This window comes from Dermacentor andersoni, chromosome 7 (assembly GCF_023375885.2).
Source record: "Dermacentor andersoni chromosome 7, qqDerAnde1_hic_scaffold, whole genome shotgun sequence".
Lineage (NCBI taxonomy): Eukaryota > Metazoa > Arthropoda > Arachnida > Ixodida > Ixodidae > Dermacentor > Dermacentor andersoni.
The window spans coordinates 52,230,723-52,251,956 of NC_092820.1; the positions used below are offsets into that span (position 1 = coordinate 52,230,723).

The 21,234-nt window shown below is 47.3% G+C and overlaps 1 protein-coding gene across 1 annotated transcript in view; it reads left to right on the forward strand.

Moving 5' to 3' along the window:
• The window catches only part of LOC126534443 (cytochrome P450 2C23-like), a 100,616-nt gene that overhangs the window by 48,708 nt on the left and 30,674 nt on the right, over positions 1–21,234 (forward strand). The window contains exon 5 of the mRNA XM_050181719.3: positions 15,672–15,787. Within this exon, the coding sequence (XP_050037676.2) occupies positions 15,672–15,787 (116 nt within the window). The remainder of the gene's footprint in view (positions 1–15,671; positions 15,788–21,234) is intronic.

The window sequence follows — 21,234 nt, forward strand, 5'->3', positions numbered from 1 at the left end:
ACCGACTCTGACATTGAATGGCCGTCGCTCCCACCCAAACAAACAGGCTTAAATGCGTCGGGTGATGTGTCTGCAAAGGTGCTTGAGAATGATAGGACAGAAAATGAAAATGTACGAAGTATGCTGAAACACCTGATAACTACGATGCGTTCACTTCTCTGCGGACTACAGACGCCGGTTGCTAAGACCGCGCTACATGTTCTAGATGCTTTGGAACCGCTCCTCGTGGCTCTACAATAAGGCATCGTGGCGCTCTCTTTTGAAAACCAGTTACGAAGATCTGCAATAATGCAATGGAATGCCAGAGGCCTACGAGGCCGCCTCGCAGACTTTCGGCAATGGATGTTCAAATACCAGTTTCCCGTGGCTGTAATATGTGAACCAAACATGACGTCTTTACTACGCGTATCTGGATATGTGCCACTGTGGTCAAGGAATGACCACAATTTAAGCAAAGTGCTCACTTTTGTTCGTCGGAATTTAACGTGCCTTCGTAAAGACATTCCTGCACACGCTTCCAACGAGTACGTTTGCATAACGATGAAGTACAAGCGGCGCACATTCTCAGTAATTGGCGGGTATACACCCCCAACCTCGAGCATAGGCTGTTCATATTTGCTGTGCATACTGAAAGCTTGTCTCGGGTCCCCACATAGTCATCGGTGACTTTAATGTCCACCATCCCATGTGGGGCTCTGCTTCGACGAACGCCCGCGGTAGAGACTTGGCTGACTTCATGCTTAGTCAAGGCTTGATGGTGATCAATGATGGCTCGCCAACATACCTTCGAGGCTCTTACTACAGCAGTTGTCTTGACATTGCGTTTGTTTCAAAAAGCCTGCTGTCTGCTACACGACGGTGTACTGATCTCGACACCCATGGAAGTGACCGTCTGCCAACATATGTTCAGTTGAAATGGTTACATCCCCCAGCTCCGCACACTGTGCGTTCTATCGATTGGCCAACATTTCGAGAATCTGTGACCACCACATGTCAAGCCATCCAACATCATCAAATATTGAAGATGTCATCGCGGCCACTTTACGTGACACAACAAAACACCTCAGCGCACCTTCACCTAGATCATCTATTGATGACCAGTACGAGCGACTTCGCGCGATACGGCGTCGAGCAGAACGGAAATACAGAAGGACCAAATCACCATTAGACGTCACTGCATCACGCCGGGCTCAGCGTCATGTCTTGCGCCACCTTGACAAGCTTGACAAACGACGCTAGAGATCATTATGTGGCTCTCTGGATCCGAGAAAACCTCTCTCTAGAATTTGGAACATTGTACGAAGCCTTCGCTCGCCTCCACAACAGCTTCACCCGTTCAGCGCTGTGGCCATACGGCAAGGCCGGCGTGAAGTTGAGGTCGCCGATGACTTCTGCAAATTACTCGTGAGCTCCTCGAACGATATACCAACCCATTCACGACTGGCTTTCTCGTCCTCTAGTGATCACCGTCTGGACCCGCCTTTTACTATGCACGAGCTCGAAGCTGCGATATCTTCTTCCCGCCGGTCAACTTGTCCAGGACCAGACGGAATTACATACTCCGCGATTTGTCATCTTGGAGTAGAAGCTCGAGAAATTCTCCTGGCGCTCAACAACTCTACGTGGGACACAGCAACTGTGCCTAATAACTAGAAGTGCAGTCGTCTTGTGGCTTTGCTAAAACCTGGGAAATGCCCACATGATCTCTCACATTATCGGCCAATAGCCTTGGCAAGCTGTATCGGTAAAGTGATGGAGCGGATGGTACTGAGCAGACTGGAATGGCTACTCGAGAAAAGTGGTGGACTTCCTGATTTCATCGATGGATTCAGAAGAGGCCGATCATCCATTGACGGAGTGATCGACCTAGTATCTTCTGTTCAACAGGAAAAGAGACGCCGTCGTCTGGTATGCGCAATATTTCTGGATATAAAAAGTGCCTACGACAACGTCTTCCACCATTCGATTCTTCAGGCGCTTGAGGATATTGGTGTTGGTGGCCGGATGCATGCATGGCTGCAGAGTTACCTCAGTGGCCGCACCATTTTCATGTACACTTCGGATGGCGAGACTGATAGACATGACGTTCGCAGGGGTGTTCCGCAGGGTGGCGTCCTTAGCCCAATATTGTTCAGTATCATACTGGTGGGCCTTGCAGACGAGCTACCTGAAACAGCGCGTATCAGTACGTACGCGGATGATATCTGTATTTGGTCATCTGGGGTCACACGTCCACAAGTGCGTGCAAGGCTCCAACGTGCGGCTACCATAACGGCGAAGTACTTGCGCCGTAGAGGCCTGCAACTCTCAGCAACTAAGTGTGCAGTCATGGCATTCACGCGCAAATCAATGTCACATTATCCAATCGTTGTCGACGGAACGGCGCTCCCTTTAGTCACCCACCAGAGATATCTTGGCGCGATAATAGACCGCAGTCTTTCTTGGACCAAACATGTTACTGCGCTTAGGGCTAAACTGACCAACTTCATACACGTTCTTCGTGTAATATCAGGACTGAGATGGGGCCCCTCTGAGCGAAGTTTGCTCCAAGTTTACCAGGCACTTTTTGTGGGCTACATATGCTACAGCATGCCTGTGTTATCTAACATGGGGTCATCTTGTATACGCACGCTGGAGAGCCTTCAGGCACAAGGACTACGGATATGTCTTGGCTTGCCACGCTGCACGTCAACTAAGGGCAAATAGCGGAAGCACGGGCTTGTCCTATCGACATATACAGGTCTTGTGAACCTGTGCGAACCTATCTTCGCCTGCTAACCAGACACTCACACCATCCACTGTCAACACTTTCAAGCACCAACCTTGACTGTGCTTTTTCTAAAGCTATTGCATGTCACGCAAGCATTGTACCTGCAAGATTCCAGGCCACCGACATCCCCGCGACACCTCCATGGACATTGCCAAGACCACTAGTGAGGCTTCAGATACCTGGAATTAGGAAGAAATCTCATGTTTGCTCCATTGGCTTGAAGCAGCTCACCCTGTCCCATATATTTACATTATATAGTGGGACTGTACAAGTATATACCGATGGTTCGGTCACGCCATCCGCCACAACGGCCGCATTTGTCATCCCACAACTTGGAATTACTTAACGATTTCGATTAGACCATAAATCGACATCTACGGCTGCAGAACTTGCGGGAATACGGGAAGCTGTCCGTTTTATGAGAACGCAGACACCCCATAAATGGACGATATTGTGCGATGCCAAATCAGCGCTACAGGCGCTAAAATACTTTTTAAAGAAAGGACCATACTATCTGCTCGTGCTGGAAATCGTCGAACTTTATCACAGTGCCGAGTTAAGTGGCCACGTGATCACCTTTCAATGGGTACCTAGCCATTGTGGTGTTTTTGGTAATGAAATCGCTGACAGTGAGGAAGATCGGCCTCCTCTTCCTCTGATGAAATACGGATTGCCTACTCGCGACCTGACACTAACTCCATGATCAAGGCACTCATGCAGGACCTTACAAAGGCTTACAGAGCCCACTCTGATAACATTCACAGACGTCTACATACGATTGACCCCGACGGTAAATTCCGTTTGCCCCCGAATCTTACACGGAGCAAAACATCATTGCTACACAGGATTCGGCTCGGCGTTGCTTTCACCCGTCGCTACGCACACCTCATCGGCCAATCGAACAGCCCTGATTGTGTACACTGCCAGATGCCCGAAACACTGCAACACGTATTTTGCGACTGCCCAGCATATATGCTGGAGCGAAGGACGTTAGACAGTTTCCTAGCCAGCGTTGATAGACAACTACTGTCGGAGGAAGCTATCCTCGGCCCATGGCCTGACACTGCAATTTCAATGCGTGCAACAAAAGTATTGTGGAAGTTCCTGTAGGACACCAAGCTCGACGAGCGGCTCTAGCGAGGCAACTGTCTCATGTACATAAGCACTAACCACTTCTCTTATCATCATCATCCATCCCAATACTTTCACTCCCCTTCCCTCTTCCCCAGTGCAGAGTAGCAGACTAGAGCGCACTAGCTCAGGTCGACCTCTCTGTCTTTCCTATCAATAAATTCTATTCATCTTCTTCCTAATAAAACATGTAAAATAGTTTACCTAAGTTTCCCGCACCAAGCACATGCTTCTTCGCCCTTTGTGCAACTCGCTTCATAACTACGACTTCTAAGGCATCATGATATCGCCTCCGAAAGTAAGAAACTTCCCTTTCAGGTATTATAAATTGTTTTTCTCGTCATTTGGTTTTTCCTTCTTAAGTAATTACTCATAGCTGTATTTTTTTTTCATTACTGGCTCCCATGACTTTATGTCAGCCTCTCTCACTTTGCGTTTGGCGTCCTTAGTTGTCACATTGCTCACTATTATCGGCCGCACATTTGCTGGCAAGCTTCCTTGTTATTATCCTTCACTGTGAGTCGATGTTTTTTTCTGTAGAAGTATCTGAACACTGTCGCAACCCATATACTTTCTTCCATATTCCTCTGTCGTTCAACGAAATCAATTTTACTGTGAGCTTCCCTCACTTCAAAAGTTGGAAAGCTCATACCACTCTGCGCAGCTTCATTTATAGCCTTCCCGTGAAAGCCCAATGCGAGGCGTCCAACTGACCATTGGTTGCCATCGATTGCTCAATGTACCCTTCATTTCAAGCAAACAACCGCAGTTCCAAGTTTATGTCCCGAAACCATTACACCTTTCAACATACCCCGGAGCTCCTCGTACCTATTGTATTCCCATAGTATTCTGCGTTTCATTGTGGCCACATTTCTTGTCCCTCTTGCGAATAGCTTTTTTTCTGTGTCTCCACATATCAATCGTCTTCGTTTATCCATACACCGCGGTATTTGCATTATTTCACCCGTGGTATTTCCTCGCGCTGTTTAACAGTGTATGTTCACTTTTTTCATTCAATGCCATAAAACCTCATTTGAACGCTAAATGTGAATCCTAAATTTTCGCCTTCTTGTCCACACATATCAGGCAGACATTGCATGTCACTTTCTTTGTTAGCAAGCAACACAATATCGTCTGCATAAAACAAGCCTGGTATCTGCTGGTGTATAATGCTGCCCGCCTGTTTGCATGAGAGATAAAAGCCGATAGTGCTTCCCTCTCGCGCCTTGTCCATTCTTATCAACCACATTGTCAACAGCAGCAGCAATAGACGGCACCCCAGTCTCATTCCCTTGCTGATATCAACTTTTTCCTCGCTCCTAACCTCTTCCCTTTCAACGCAAACGCTGTGTTCTCGGTAAATGTATCTCAAAAGCTGTATAGTCGTTTCCTATACCTTGACATTCCATAATATCTCACAATATTGTTACGGAAGCAACCGATTATGAGAGAGACATTCTGCTTGGAGCAGATGACGAAGAAGACGGGTCAGTCTGGTGTGCGGGCTGTCCACCATCTTGGTTGCTGCTGTGTATCTCGTTCTAAATACGCTGTAAATAGTCACGCCTCGTGTAGTTTCACGTAACAATATGTAACGGTCTACATTGTGATACGCTCCGGTAATGTCTAAATGTAACACATGTAATGGCCTCGTTTATTCTCTGGATATGTAAGGCCAGAACAAATAGGGTATTATCCATAAGCCTACCGATTTTCCAATTATTCTGAAGTTCTCCCAATATGCCGTTTTGTTCAGCCTATACTTGCAGTTTTGCAATTTGGGTGGTCGTGCAGTGTGACGGAAGGCGTGGCACCTAGGTTCGAGGGCACTTGGCTGTGGCACCAGAGATAGAGATAATGAAGAGAGACCTATATTTCTGTACGTTTATAGTTGTGTACAGTGGTTTTTAATTGCAGTCTAATCTTGAGTGAGAGCCTCACCCGCGTATAGGCCACACCTTATACTTGGAAGCAGAAAATATGACCAAAAATGAAGCCACGCGCACGCATCAGTGACTGTTTGCGTGCAGCACGCTTTCTTGAGTTCTTCGCGTACGTCCTCGAGTAATTGAAGCACACTTGCAACATGTATTAAATGGCGACAGGAGCGCTTTTACCTCTGGTATCCAGGGCATGGCCACGACCCGGCTCTTCCTTGTTCCACAAGGCAAGGCACAAGTCAGCGGCGCCATCTTTCATTTGTCCGCTTAGTTTTCGTAGTCAGCTGCTTCGGCCGATCTGTCAGCTGCCTGGAGTGCGCAGCTCAGACGAAGAGTTCGGTGGCGTATAACGTTGCTTTTAATTTAAGCTCGACGAAATTTGCGCACGCCGAGGAGCATGGCAAACAAGGAGCTAGCCACAACTTCGGCGTTGTCGGCAAAAGCGTACGACAATGGCTGGAGCCGAATATGCATCTCTTCGCCACGAACAAAGCGAGGAAGGCGTTCCCCGGGAAGGCGTTCGAGTTCCGAAAACTAATGGTCGAAAAAATGTGAACAAATCTGCCGCGCTTGTGTAAGGGAAGCACCTCATCAAAACTGCGAAACAAAGTACGGCTATTACACGAGTCTGTATGGCACATCCTTACTTGTAGACTACTACGTCTTCTGGAGATGACGATGTGTGATTTAATACTATTGCCATTTTCATATAATGTGTATAATTAAACCATTAAACAACTCTGCTCTACATTTCCTAGAATAGGCTACAAGATACTACCAGAATCCCCAAAACAAATTCGCCTGAAGTCAGCTCTGAAGACCTTGTCTTCAAAATTTACATACAAGTTTTCTACTGCACCATATGCACTGAATTTTTACCACATTGGTATGAAACACGTATTTATTAACATGCAATGCATAATTCAAGCTCCCAAATTGGGTGGAATGACGGCTTTTAAATGTAGCAGAGTGGCGTATTGACCTAGTTGGTGCTCCATAATGTCGCAAGTGTTTATATCGCGAAACAGAAAGAGGACATCACACAGAGAATAAGCGAAATATAGTGTGCGTATTTGTGCACGATAAGGCATTTACATCTATTGTTACTCCTTGAAATGAAATTGTTCGACTGTAATTTGCACTGGCTTCAATAATTTACAGTGTAACTAGGATTGGAAAATAGAGTTATAAAGATCGGTGTCCAATATATTGCAGCAGTGTGAATGAGGCAAGAATGGTCAAGTTTAGCATAATCATGCTCATTTTACAAAGAATAGAAAAGACAGCACGAGATCAGTAATAATCAAGTAAAAAACTCTATCCAAAGTATCTATTAGTGTAACAAATGTACAATACTCCTCAGTATCAGAAAATCGATGAATAGTTTTAAAGGGCTTGTATTGTTCTAGAATTAACCATTGAAATAGAGAGTGTAGGCACCCTCTGATCACTGTGAATAAACTTCTCTTTCATATGCATTGGTATCAGCTGGCTTATACAATTTTGGCAGTGCTGAACAAAACATATCCGAAGTTGCTCAGATGGCCATGTTGAATCATTTCTTAGAGCGCAGCTTTTTAGGCACCCGTTTCTGAGTTGAGCGTCGGCGTCAGCGCAACCGAACGAATGAGCACAGCGAAGGATGAAAGAGCGAACGCAGAGCGTAGCAGGGGATGAAAGACGGCGACAGAGACGAGAATGCACTAAGGAAAGCGAAAGAGGAGCAAAACCGGGAGAAGAAAAGCGCAGTGCCGCCCAAGACGGGCTGTAAGGTGATGACCGCTACGAGATGGCGCCAGAGTGGCGCGCCATCGTCTGTTCAACAATGGCATGCGGCAAGCGCGTCCACGAACACCATATATGGAAACAAAGCGCTGCATGCACGGAGGTCAGTCTGCGGCGGCTGCTGTGAATCACGCCCACGCGTCACCCAAGCGCTGCCTGTCACAATCTCCCGATCAACGAGACAAGTTGTCCATGCCTTCCAGTACATCGGAGAAAAAGAAGACGTATAGAGCAGTGTTCAAATTTCGCATTAAGGAGTGTCGTGTCCGCTTCACCTGCCGTCACACCTGCTTCAATAGTGCTCCAGCTGTTGCGGAGAGCCGCCAGGGGGCCAGGGAGTGCGGACGTGGTTCAAGTCGGCTCCGTGGAAAGTTGCTTTGTCTGGTGGAAACAGTGCCGATTTATAGAAATAAGTGATGTGATCGCCTATCGGAAGACCCAAGGATCACCTGGATTACAATTTTATGACTGTAAGTGGACTTTTGGATGTTTTACGGCCACTTTTATGTCGACCGCGTCTCCCACCTAGCTAAGGGTAAAGCTAGCGTTGAACAAACGCGGCGGCTCGGCGGCAGCCGAAGCCCCCGGCACCCGCTTCGGAACCCCGCTGTGGAGGCACGAGGACCATGGAGGTCACCGTAGAGGGTACAGAAATTACCCCCGTAGAACTGAGAACAGCGGATTGGATCACGAAAGTGGGAAAACATGTCAAGGAGCTGCAGGACCTTGCGAGAGGCGAACGGCGAGAAAGCCAAAACAACGGCGAGCGGACGGAACGCGGAACCGCGTTCGGGGAAGGCAAGAAGGCGGCAGCGGCGAACGCCGCGTATAAGCAGCTGGGACAGAAGATCGCGGAGCGTTCAATTGCGTCGCACCTTCCGCGATTACCGCCGAACGACTACAAGATCATCCTTCGGCCGCAGAACGGGCTGGCGCTCGCAAAAGTTCCGACTACCAGGCTGAGTGCGGCGGTGCGCATGGCAGCGCAAATCCCCTGGGTTAAGGGACAAGAAAAGGACGTGCTTATTGTTAACGACAAGCAAGGCACCCTGATTTTCAGCACCCCAGACATGGACACTGTGTGGAAGGTGACCAAGGTTAAGTCTATCAAGATAGAAAACAAGGACTACGAAGTCACGGCGTACCTTGCTCCGCACGAAGACAACGGGCGGGGTGTGGTGCACGGCATCGACCCGAGATTGACAATAGAGGAACTGACTGAGGCCTTCGGTAACCCGAGGAACCCGCCGATACTTGGAGTCAGGAAGATGGGCAACTCCAGCTCGGCAATCGTCACCTTCAAAAACGAGACAGTGCCGAGGTGGATGTACTGTTATGGCGTACCTCTGAAGTGTGTGCTCTACAAGAAACGCTACGAGGTGTGCTACCAGTGTGGTGAGCTAGGACACAGATCGGACGTGTGTGTCAGCGAACAAGTTCAATGTCGGGGATGCGGAATGACGTCTCCACCTGAGGATCACGCATGTAAGCCCAAGTGTAAGTTGTGCGGCAAAGGTCATTTAACGGCAGACCGGAAATGCAAGGAAGCTTTCAGGACCCCTTATACGATAAAGAAGAGGCAATGGCAGGCCAAGCTGCGCTTGGAGGAGGAAGAGCGGAAGGCGAAAGAGGCTGAAGTAGGAAGGAGCAGATGGGAAAAGAATCAAGGCAGATCCAGGAGTCCGTCAAGACAGCGGAGCATGTCGAGAGGGAGGTCGGATTCCTTTCCGCGACTGCCGCAACGGCAGGAAGGGGAGACGCAACAGAAGGCCGGGCGCGGGAATACGGGGACCTCCGGCAGCGCTGACGTCAACAATCCAGCGAGATGCACGTCTCCGAACAGAAAGGTGGGTTGGGCAGGCAGGGCCTCCCAGGATAAACGCGATGAGGAAATGTTTCAGATTAAGGAAGAGAATCGCATGCTTAAAGAACAGCTAGCCGCGATTAATAGGCAAATGGAGGAGCTTAAGAAAGCGCTTAAGCCTAATTCAGCACATGTTAGACAACTGCAAGTGTCGCAAAAGCCAAATACAGAAGGATCAGAGGAGCAGGTAGCGTCTCCGCCTCCTGCTAAAAAGAGGGCGAAGGAAATGGAGAAGCACGTGATAGATAAGGACATAGAGGCAGTGATAGACATTAAGATAGCGAAACTGGAGGAAAAATTTGAGACCAAGTCTGGTCAGGATGATGAATGGCGCAAGGCCTTCGAGGAACGCATGTTGGGGATGTTCCAAAATCTGACACAGCAGTTGCATCAGCGAGATAACAATCTCACAGAGCGACTGCATCAGATGGATAATAAACTCACTGAAGAACTTAAGGCAGAATTTGCGAAGAGAGACCGGGCATATGAGCAGCTCACCCAGCAAGTATTAGGAACTCAGCTAGTTGGCAGTCATGGCTCACAGATCCAGTAAAAACACCGTTTGGCAATGGAACTGTAGAGGCTTCACGCGCAAGCGTGCGGTCCTACAGGAATTCCTGAGGAACGGGGATTGACCGGAGCTAATAGCACTACAGGAATGCGGCAGAAAGGCAAAATTGTCGGGGTACAAATCTTATCTAGGCGAAGGCGAAAGCACGCAGGTGGCCGCCCTAATCAGGCGCAACGTCACAGCGGTGCAGCATGACACTGGTAATGCACAAATCGACCACGTCCTCGTAGAACTGATACCGCGAAGAAAGAAAGACTGTAGCTTGTTTGTATTAAATGTGTACAGCTCTCCCAGACAAAGAAAATGCGACTTCGGGGATCTCTTCGCGACGACGCTACGTAAAATTAAGAACAACCCGCTGTTGATCGTGGGGGACTTTAACGCTCAACACACGGCATGGGGATATAAGCAGACTTCGATCAAAGGTAGGAAATTGTGGGACGACATACAAACTCATAATCTGGATTTAATAACCGACCCGATGCAGCCTACGAGGAAGGGAAATAGTGTCGCGTGTGATACGACACCCGATCTCACCTTGACGGGGAACGGCACTAAAGCCACGTGGTGCAATACAAACGAAGACTTAGGCAGCGATCACAAAATCATAGAAGTGGTGGTAGAAGGAGGCCCGACGACCTCCCGGAAAAGGAGGGTGGAGGCTGTAAATTGGGACTCTTTCAGGGCACTCAGGGGAGACCCGGCTCCCATCTCTAATATTGCAGAGTGGAGCGATGGCGTAGTGCGCACTGTTAAAGAGGCCACCGAAGTGGTGGAAACTGAGGGGGACAACGAAGCGGTAGACAGGAGATTAGTTAATCTCTGGAGGAAAAAGAAAAGGCTGGAGGACCGACTTCGACAGAAGAGATGGGATCGAAATATCAGGAAACAGATAGCGGCTTTAAACAAGGAAATTGAAGAGCACGCAATCACGCTCACGGAGCAAAATTGGGGGAACGTCTGCGATCAGATGGAGAGGAATATGAGTACCGCGGGGACGTGGCGTCTTCTTCGCCACCTCTTAGATCCGGATAGCACAAAGTCAGCGTCCAAACAACAGCTGGAAAGAATGGCACATCAGTTTGATGGCACTAAGAAGGAACTCTTAGAAGTAGTTAGGAATAGGTACATCAATCCCGCCGGACCTGAACCCCTCCCGGACTACGGAGGGGGAGAGAATTCGGAATTAGACGCCCCCATCACCCTGGCTGAGGTCAGAGCGGAGATTAATCGGCTACGGACTAAGTCAGCGGCAGGGCCGGACAGAGTGAGCAACAAAATGCTCCGTAATTTAGACGACAGCTCAATCGCCAACCTCGCAACGTACATGCAGGAGTGCTGGGAGAAGGGGACGATACCGCGGGAGTGGAAACTCGCCAACCTCATTTTCATTCCCAAGCCGGGTAAAAGACTAGGCTTCGAGAACCTCAGGCCTATATCGCTCACCTCCAGCGTGGGTAAGCTTATGGAGCACGTTGTTCTGACGCGGCTCAATAGGTACATGGACACCATGATCGGTTTTCGACCAAAGCTGTCGGCATGCGACGTGATGCTGCAGCTCAAAGACCAAATTATAGATAAGCAAACGCGAGACACGAAAGTGATTGTGGGGTTAGATGTGGCAAAGGCATTCGACAACGTGAGGCACGTGTCCATCTTGGAGAATTTGAACTCACTCAATGTCGGGAAGAGAGTGTACGATTACATCAAGGACTTTCTCACCAACAGGAAAGCCACTCTCAAGATAGGGGAAGAATCTATAAAGAGCATTGACCTGGGTAACGTGGGCACGCCGCAGGGCTCGGTTTTATCACCTACCCTCTTCAACATTGCTATGTTGAAACTCCCTGAACGGTTGGGGGAAATTGAGAATCTAAACCATACCATATACGCGGATGACTTAACACTATGGATAAACAAGGGCAGTGATGGGCAAATTGAAAGCTCCCTGCAAAATGCAATTGACATTATCGAGGAGTACCTGAAACCCAAAGGACTTAAATGTTCGGCCGAAAAGTCGGAAGTGCTGTTCCTGATGCCCCCCGGAAAACGGCGGCTTCACCAAAAGCGTGAGGCGGGCATCCACCTGTACGTCAACGGCGCCGAGATCCCTGCGGTCGACAGTATCCGCGTCCTCGGGCTGAGGATTCAGGCCAACCGGAAAAATTATGAAACGCTTGCTAGGTTAGAAGCCAGTTCAAATCAAACGTGTCGTCTTATCAGACGAATAGCGAACAGGCACGCTGGGATGAAGGAGGCGAATCTCCTGAGGCTAGCACAAGCCTTCGTAATCAGTAGGATAGTGTACGTGGCACCCTACCTCAAGCTCAGTTCTGTAGAACGGAACAAGCTCGAAATCATTATTAGGAAAAGTGTCAAGGTCGCGCTCGGACTCCCCCCGAACACGCCCACCGGCAAACTTATGAAGCTGGGTGTGTCGAACACTCTCGAGGAATTGATTGAGGCTGCCGTTACCGCGCAGCACCAAAGGCTACTTGGATCTAAAACAGGCAGGAAAATTTTAGAGAAATTAGGCTACGAGCCCAAACATGAGCAAGTGCGCTCAGGAGACATACCCAGACATATCAGGGACAAGATAAAAATACCTCCGCTACCCAGAAACATGAACCCTGCCTTTCACGACGGCAGGCGTAAAGACAGGGCAGAGGCATTACAAGCTAGATACACTTGTCGACAGGACGTCCTATATACGGACGCTGCGGAATATGAAAGCAAAGCGGCACACGCGGCCGTGGCGGTTAGAGAAGACGGAACACCGGTGGCGTGCTGCACAGTCAGTGGCGTCGAGACGGTTGAAGCTGAGGAAGTAGTCATAGCCTTGGCCCTCAGCCAAAGGGGGGTAAATGTGGTCATCAGCGACTCCAAAAACGCTGTGAGAAATTACGAATCGGGGAGGGTGACGGAAACTGCCATCCGTATATTAAACAGGGAAGGACGACCCAGGCAGCTTGTTCTGCTCGTTTGGGAACCAGCTCACCAGGGACTTAGAGGGAACGAGGAGGCTCATTCGGTCGCCCGAGGTCTCACTTACCGGTAGACCCCCGGAAGCTCCCAAACCACCGAAATTATAAACAGAAGAGAGGATATGCGCGCATACCAGGAAATCATAGCATACTACAGACTAAATCGCCAAATTTACCCGGGAGCGGACAGAACGCTCAGCAAGAAAGATGAGGTTATGTGGAGGAAATTACAGATGGGGGTTTTTCCAAACCCCGTACTCTACAGCAAGTGGCATCCAGGAGTATTCAGGTCAAAGTGCAAATTCTGTGATGAGGCAGCAAATCTGGTTCACATGGTGTGGACATGTCCGGCTAAGAATGATAGCTCGCGCACTCTAGAATCCTGGGAGGCTTTGCTCCGCAGCCCAGACCCCAACGTCCAGCGGGACCTCATCGGTCAAGCCCTTGCTGCTGCTGTGTCTCAAGGTATTCCTGCCGACGGCTAGGGGCGAAGGGGGAGAAGCATTTCTCTCCGGACGTTCATTGACTGGTGTTTTAATAAAGTTCTTCCTCCTCCTCCAGCTGTTGCTTAAGGGGAGTGGGCATCGCCGCGACGCCACGAGCGCGCCTTGACGGAGCAAATAGAGACGCGACTCCGCGGGGCGAAGCTGGTTGTTGTCGGTGAGGCCCTCGCGCGAAATCTGACTGCGGGCCCTGCCAGCGCACGTTCGGTATCTCTCTCTCTCTCTTTCTCAACCTTCCCCTCAATGGGCTTAGCTATTACGCACGCCTGTCGGCTTTAGTGGCCGCTCCTACTTCCTCCGTCTCTCGTCAAGAAGAAGGTCCGGGGCGAGCGGCTTCGTTGGTTCCTCAGCAATATCGTCCGAATGATTCCGGTCTAAAGTCAGCGTGCTAACGTAAAAACTGTAAAGAAAAACAAAAGAACCCACACCAATTTTTTCGCTACACTCGATAACATACGCGGAAAGAAATCTCGAAAATATTCGCAGCGCAAAATTCGAAGAACCATTCAGCAGCGTTCACTTGGACATTAGTACTATCGCACTCACAACTCCTCAGAAGTGCTTAGACGTCCTCGAATTTTATATTCATCTGTTGCTAACTAATGATTTGAATATCCTGCGACATAAATAAACATGAGCAAGGAATACATTTATTGTGAAATTTATGTTGTAGGGACTTATACCGATACGGGAAATCACCATCATTTCCCTGTGAACTTCTTCCTTGAGGCTACGTACATTTTCGTTAAACTTTTCGGAATAGCTGCTTCGCATACAAGCGGAAAGCCGAACATTTTCCCTTACTCAAAACAAGAGAACCTACTTCGATTTACTAAGAATATTCCGAACAACCACCTGTGCCATACATGCTAAAAGATAAACAAATTTTCAATGAATCCAAGTATGAATGTATGCGACTTCTTGGAAAGTGTTGAAAGCATTTATTTGGGTGCAAAATGAAGGTGTCGTCAGGCGTCAAGTAAAATATATAAAAATATATCGAAACAATTACTCACATAGGCATGTGAAAAAATGTTGCGTGCGGAAGAAAATCGCGTACAAGCGATGCAGTAATGAGGTAAGCACTCGTTCAAATGCCCTATACACGTATTGAAAAAAAAAATTACCTCCACAATGAATACTCGTAAATCTTTGCATGACAAATTAAACTGGATTTTCTTAATGAGTGAACGTTAGCATGCCACTTGAAACAAAAGGAGAAATAGGTGCAATAACCTCGACTTTCAGAAGTCTTGCAACCCTCGATATACTATCAATTGTTTAGCAGAGTTTTCTTCCGTTCTGCTGAAAAGTGTTATTTCGGATTATCATGACGTGATTAAACACACACTAGGCTAAAACCTTTTGTGTGCCTTCTTGTGTTGAAGCAGTTTTCATAAAATGGTCTTGATTCTTCATGAATATTCTTTTAATATGCTACATTTGTACGGCAGCGACTCGCACTTATTACCCTCCTGGTGTAACGAGCGCACATGAGTGGGAAACGGCCAACCACTTTATATTTTTTTCACCGTAATTCACTGTACCTCTCTGAAGAACTAGAGCGATAAATAAACAATAACAGATAGGAGCACCGCACTTCGAGAGCTCAACCGGCCCATATAGGTCCCAAAACAAATAACCTGGATTGTAGGTATCGTGACCGTGTTTGGAAAACTTTAGTTCTGGTAAATAACGAATCGCACGCGTTGAAGTGCCAATATCAGGTGAAAACAGGCAAATACGTAGCATGTCTCCAAAGACAAGTGGACAATGCGTTTACCAATAAAATGTGAGAAGGCTCACGCTGTTATTAAAGCTTGTACTTTTAGACATTTAAGAAAGGCGCTGCTGCTCTCACGCAGAAAGACTATCAGAAATGTTCTATTTGGCCTGAGGGATCAATTACCTTTACCAAATTTGGCCTCAGGCACCTTTACCGAATAGCAGTGATTGTTTTTAGGAACATTGTGGTAAACTGGTGCATTTCTAAAGGAATGTATTTATCTTGAGACACGCCTGTTTTATAATTAGGGCGTTGCATTACTTCAGGATGCTTTTTTTCTTGTGTGTTACTGAAATTATGTACACTAACCAACCGAAATGAATCAACTCTTTTACAGAGACCTGATTCGGAATTACAAGCCAAGTACGTGTGAAAACGATAGACGAGGATTCATCGAGGGATATATGAAGAAGATAGAAGAAGTGAGAGAGGAGACATTGCCTAAATTTCAAGGTGAATTTGTGCTGCTGCTCTCTGAAAAAAAAAACGGTACATACAGTAAAGGAGCCATACGAGGCTTTATATCACCTTTATTGAGGCATCAAACTTGTTTTAGTTATTGCGTATGGCGCCGGTAAAAAAATGTTGCTTTCAAATTTTTTGTTGAGCCCATCGTGTAAACCGTTTTGGCGATTACTTAGAGGAATGGAGAGAGGTAATTTAGCATAATGGGGAGAATTTCGAGTAAACTGAAAACGAATTTGGTCGTAGTGATCTTCGAATGCCACGACAAGATACAACATTTTCGTTCGCAATTATTATGAATGGTTTAGGCATCATCGTTGCTCGCGCACTTTACCCAATAGGAGATATTAACCTTTTGATGCATGAGGAAACGTTAGACAAGCAAATTGTGGTTACTTTTACTTTTCTCTCATTGTGCGTACGGAAAAATTGAGAAAATTTGTTTTCTGGGTTCTTAAATGTTTCACAAGACGCAGAAATTCCACTGCAGTGGACAACATGTAGCGCACAAGCTCCAGTGAGTGTGTGCCGAACGTTCTCTTTTGGCATAACAGACAACGTTTTTGCCGCCACTATAACAAACACATTGCAACACAAGCGTCCAGATGTCACGCACGTTACTCTACGTTATAGAATACGAGAAACCAGCCACTTTTGCCGGTAATACCAAGTATACATTGCAGTGGCGTCGCAAGCAATTTATTTTGGGAGGAGGGGATGACTGCACAAGCGATTGTTGTAGCACTTTATACCAGATATCTTGGTTCAATGAAATTTGGAAATGAAGAGAAAATGAGTACACGTGCGCAGTGTGCTCCCCTTGCCCCCTGGCTACACCTGGGATACTTTGCATTTTGCGTAATTATATGGCGCTTCGCAATTAGCGACGGATGCTTTGTATATTTGTGCTGTGTGTTATTTTTGTCATTAAAATTAATTGAAGTACCCATGACTATCGCCCCTGCAAAGAAACTTGCGTAGGCAGGGGGCCCTCACACTGCTGCGGTAGGAGCGGCGGGGCCCTCAATCAATTGCTTCTCCCTAATAGCTTGCTGAGACGTATAATGCACAGAGTGTTACTACCTGAAAATATACCAAGACCTAGTTCCTTGAAAGTGATAGGAGCCAGGACTGTATTACGCAGAAAATACTTCCATGCACGTTTTGTAGTTCCTGCCATGCGTGGCGTCCACGACAGTCGACGTTGAAGGCGAAATCCTTGAATGGCTCATATCCCCGCTGGCGTGGAAAACGCGGCGTCCGGTACAGAAAGTCAAGTGAGCTCGCCTCGTGCAGGCACGCGCTCACGACACTGCTCTCGCGTTCGTCGTCTTCTTCTACAGCTGGCTCCGAAGCCACTCATCGTGCGAAAACAAGGCAAACTTAATTAAGATCCAGGTAATTCAGGCACCTATGGATGTCCGCTTTGGGTGAAACCTCTACAGTCCACCGCTCTACCAACTGAGCTATCGACGGAACAGCCCTTAAACTGGCTCTCTTAACTACTACACGCAGAGACAAACCAACAGCGCGCGCATTAGATCCTATAGATGAAATGAATGTTTACAATTATTATTAGGGTTATAATTATATTTGAGTGCTGATTGCCGTGTTATAGTTTGTTAACGAAGCTTCCCCTCAAGTCTAAATATGTTAAGGCGGTTTTCGTAGTCTCTAAAGCCGCTCGAGTTCGCTCTTCTCCTCGGGCGGCCATCTTTTTTCAAGAAATTATGCCTTCCAACGACTCAAAAATCGACTGTCGCGGACAACATCAGTCCCTTTCCACTAAGTATGAGGCTCGGAGCAGGAGCTATGGCGCTTGAAAGTAACCGGTGGCTTGACGAACCAACCAACTGAGCTACCTTTCCGGGCAACATTGAAGGGTCACGAGTTCAAATCACATGTTATGTTCCTTTTTTTCCCCCTTTTTTTCTTTCTTTTTAATGTCTTTTCCTTCATTTTGTCACTGTACGGAACCCTCCTAAAAAAAATTATATATCCTCAATTATGTGTGGCCACACATGCGCAGGTCATAAATACCAGGTTCTCTAGCCGAGTGCCATCCATGCGGTATAACCGAGCTCAGATTGGTCCACCTTGATTGATCAAATAGGGCACCACTGTAGGTTAAATGAGGCGTACAACTCCTGCGGGACCCGCCGTGGTTGCTCAGTGGTTATGGTGTTAGACTGCTGAGCACGAGGTCGCGGGATCGGACCCCGACCACGGCGGCCGCATTTCGATGGGGGCGAAATGCGAAAACACCCGTGTACTTAGAATTAAGTGCACGTTAAAGAACCCCAGGTGGTCGAAATTTTCGGAGTCCTCCACTACGGCGTGCATAATCAGAAAGTGGTTTTGTCACGTAAAACCCCATAAATTAATTTTTAATTTAACTCCTGCGGGGACGGTAGAGTATCCGTCTCCAGTGCAAGAGGACCGTGATTCAAATCCCGGTGCCGCGCAATTATCCACCGGAAAATACAATAAAAAACCGTGTGTTGAGAAAATTGCACAAACAGGCCTGGAATGCGGCCTGACCCCGGTGACCAGAACCGGTAACGCACTCTCTCACCAGAGCAGGATTGGCCACCCTGGTGCAGTACTTGGCCACAACCTCCTATATGAATACAACACTCAAACCCCGGCCCTCAGTCCCCAGCAGCCGCGAAGCAACTGACCACGGCGGCGGTCAGATCTGTGACGCTGCAGAGGGTGCTAAGAATACCTGGCTCCGGACAGGCCGCCATTGGAATCTGAACCTGGCAACGTTTAACGTTAGAACGCTATCTAGTGAGGCGAGTCTAGCAGTGTTATTGGAGGAATTAGAGGGTAGTAAATGGGATATAATAGGGCTCAGTGAGGTTAGGAGGACAAAAGAAGCATATGCAGTGCCAAAAAGCGGGCATGTACTGTGTTACCGGGGCTTAGCGGAGAGACGAGAACTAGGAGTCGGATTCCTGATTAATAAGGAAATAGCTGGTAACATACAGGAATTCTATAGCATTAACGAGAGGGTGGCAGGTCTTGTTGTGAAACTTAATAAGAGGTACAAATTGAATGTGGTACAAGTCTATGCCCCTACATGCAGTCATGATGACCAGGAAGTCGAAAGCTTTTATGAAGATGTAGAATCGGCGATGGGTAAAGTCAAAACAAAATACACTATACTGATGGGCGACTTCAATGCCAGGGTAGGCAAGAAGCAGGCTGGAGATAAGTCAGTGGGGGAATATGGCATAGGCTCTAGGAATAGCAGAGGAGCATTATTAGTAGAGTTTGCAGAACAGAATAATATGCGGATAATGAATACCTTTTTCCGCAAGCGGGTTAGTCGAAAGTGGACGTGGAGGAGCCCTAATGGTGAGACTAGAAATGAAATCGACTTCATACTCTGCGCGAACCCTGGCATCATTCAAGATGTAGACGTGCTCGGCAAGGTACGCTGCAGTGACCACAGGATGGTAAGAACACGAATTAGCCTAGACTTGAGGAGGGAACGAAAGAAACTGGTACACAAGAAGCCAATCAATGAGTTAGCGGTAAGAGGGAAACAAGAGGAATTCCGGATCAAGCTACAGAACAGGTATTCGGCTTTAACTCAGGAAGAGGCCCTTAGTGTTGAAGCAATGAACGACAATCTCATGGGCATCATTAAGGAGTGCGCAATAGAAGTCGGTGGTAACGCCGTTAGACAGGAAGCCAGTAAGCTATCGCAGGAGACGAAAGATCTGATCAAGAAACGCCAATATATGAAAGCCTCTAATCCTACAGCTAGAATAGAACTGGCAGAACTTTCTAAGTTAATCAACAAGCGTAAGACAGCGGACATCAGGAACTATAATATGGATAGAATTGAACAGGCTCTCAGGAACGGAGGAAGCCTAAAAACAGTGAAGAAGAAACTAGGAATAGGCAAGAATCAAATGTGTGCGTTAAGAGACAAAGCCGGCAATATCGTTACTAATATGGATGAGATAGTTCAAGTGGCTGAGGAGTTCTATAGAGATTTATACAGTACCAGTGGCACCCACGACGATAGTGGAAGAGAGAATAGCCTAGAGGAATTCGAAATCCCACAGGTAACGCCAGAAGAAGTAAAGAAAGCCTTAGGAGCTATGCAAAGGGGGAAGGCAGCTGGGGAGGATCAGGTAACAGCAGATTTGTTGAAGGATGGTGCTCAGATTGTTCTAGAGAAACTGGCCACCCTGTATACGCAATGCCTCATAACCTCGAGCGTACCGGAATCTTGGAAGAACGCTAACATAATCCTAATCCATAAGAAGGGGGACGCCAAAGACTTGAAAAATTATAGACCGATCAGCTTACTGTCCGTTGCCTACAAAGTATTTACTAAGGTAATCGCAAATAGAATCAGGAACACCTTAGACTTCTGTCAACCAAAGGACCAGGCAGGATTCCGTAAAGGCTACTCAACAATAGACCATATTCACACTATCAATCAAGTGATAGAGAAATGTGCAGGATATAACCAACCCTTATATATAGCTTTCATTGATTACGAGAAAGCGTTTGATTCAGTCGAAACCTCAGCAGTCATGGTGGCATTACGGAATCAGGGTGTAGATGAGCCATATGTAAAAATACTGGAAGATATCTATAGCGGCTCCACAGCCACCGTAGTCCTCCACAAAGAAAGCAACAAAATCCCTATAAAGAAAGGCGTCAGACAGGGAGATACGATATCTCCAATGCTATTCACAGCATGTTTACAGGAGGTATTCAGAGGCCTGGAGTGGGAAGAATTGGGGATAAAAGTTGATGGAGAATACCTTAGCATCTTGCGATTCGCTGATGATATTGCCTTGCTTAGTAACTCAGGAGACCAATTGCAATGCATGCTCACTGACCTGGAGAGGCAAAGCAGAAGGGTGGGTCTAAAAATTAATCTGCAGAAAACTAAAGTATTGTTTAACAGTCTCGGAAGAGGACAGCAGTTTACGATAGGTAGCGAAGCACTGGAAGTGGTAAGGGAATACATCTACTTAGGGTAGGTAGTGACCACGGATCCGGATCATGAGACTGAAATAACCAGAAGAATAAGAATGGGTTGGGGTGCGCTTGGCAGGCATTCTCAAATCATGAACAGCAGGTTTCCACTATCCCTCAAAAGGAAAGTGTACAACAGCTGTGTGTTACCAGTACTCACATATGGGGCAGAAACCTGGAGGCTTACGAAAAGGGTTCTGCTGAAATTGAGGACGACGCAACAAGCTATGGAAAGAAGAATGATGGGTGTAACGTTAAGGGATAAGAAAAGAGCAGATTGGGTGAGGCAACAAACGCGGGTAAACGACATCTTAGTTGAAATCAAGAAAAAGAAATGGGCATAGGCCGGACATGTAATGAGGAGGGAAGATAACCGATGGTCACTAAGAGTTACGGACTGGATTCCAAGGGAAGGGAAGCGTAGC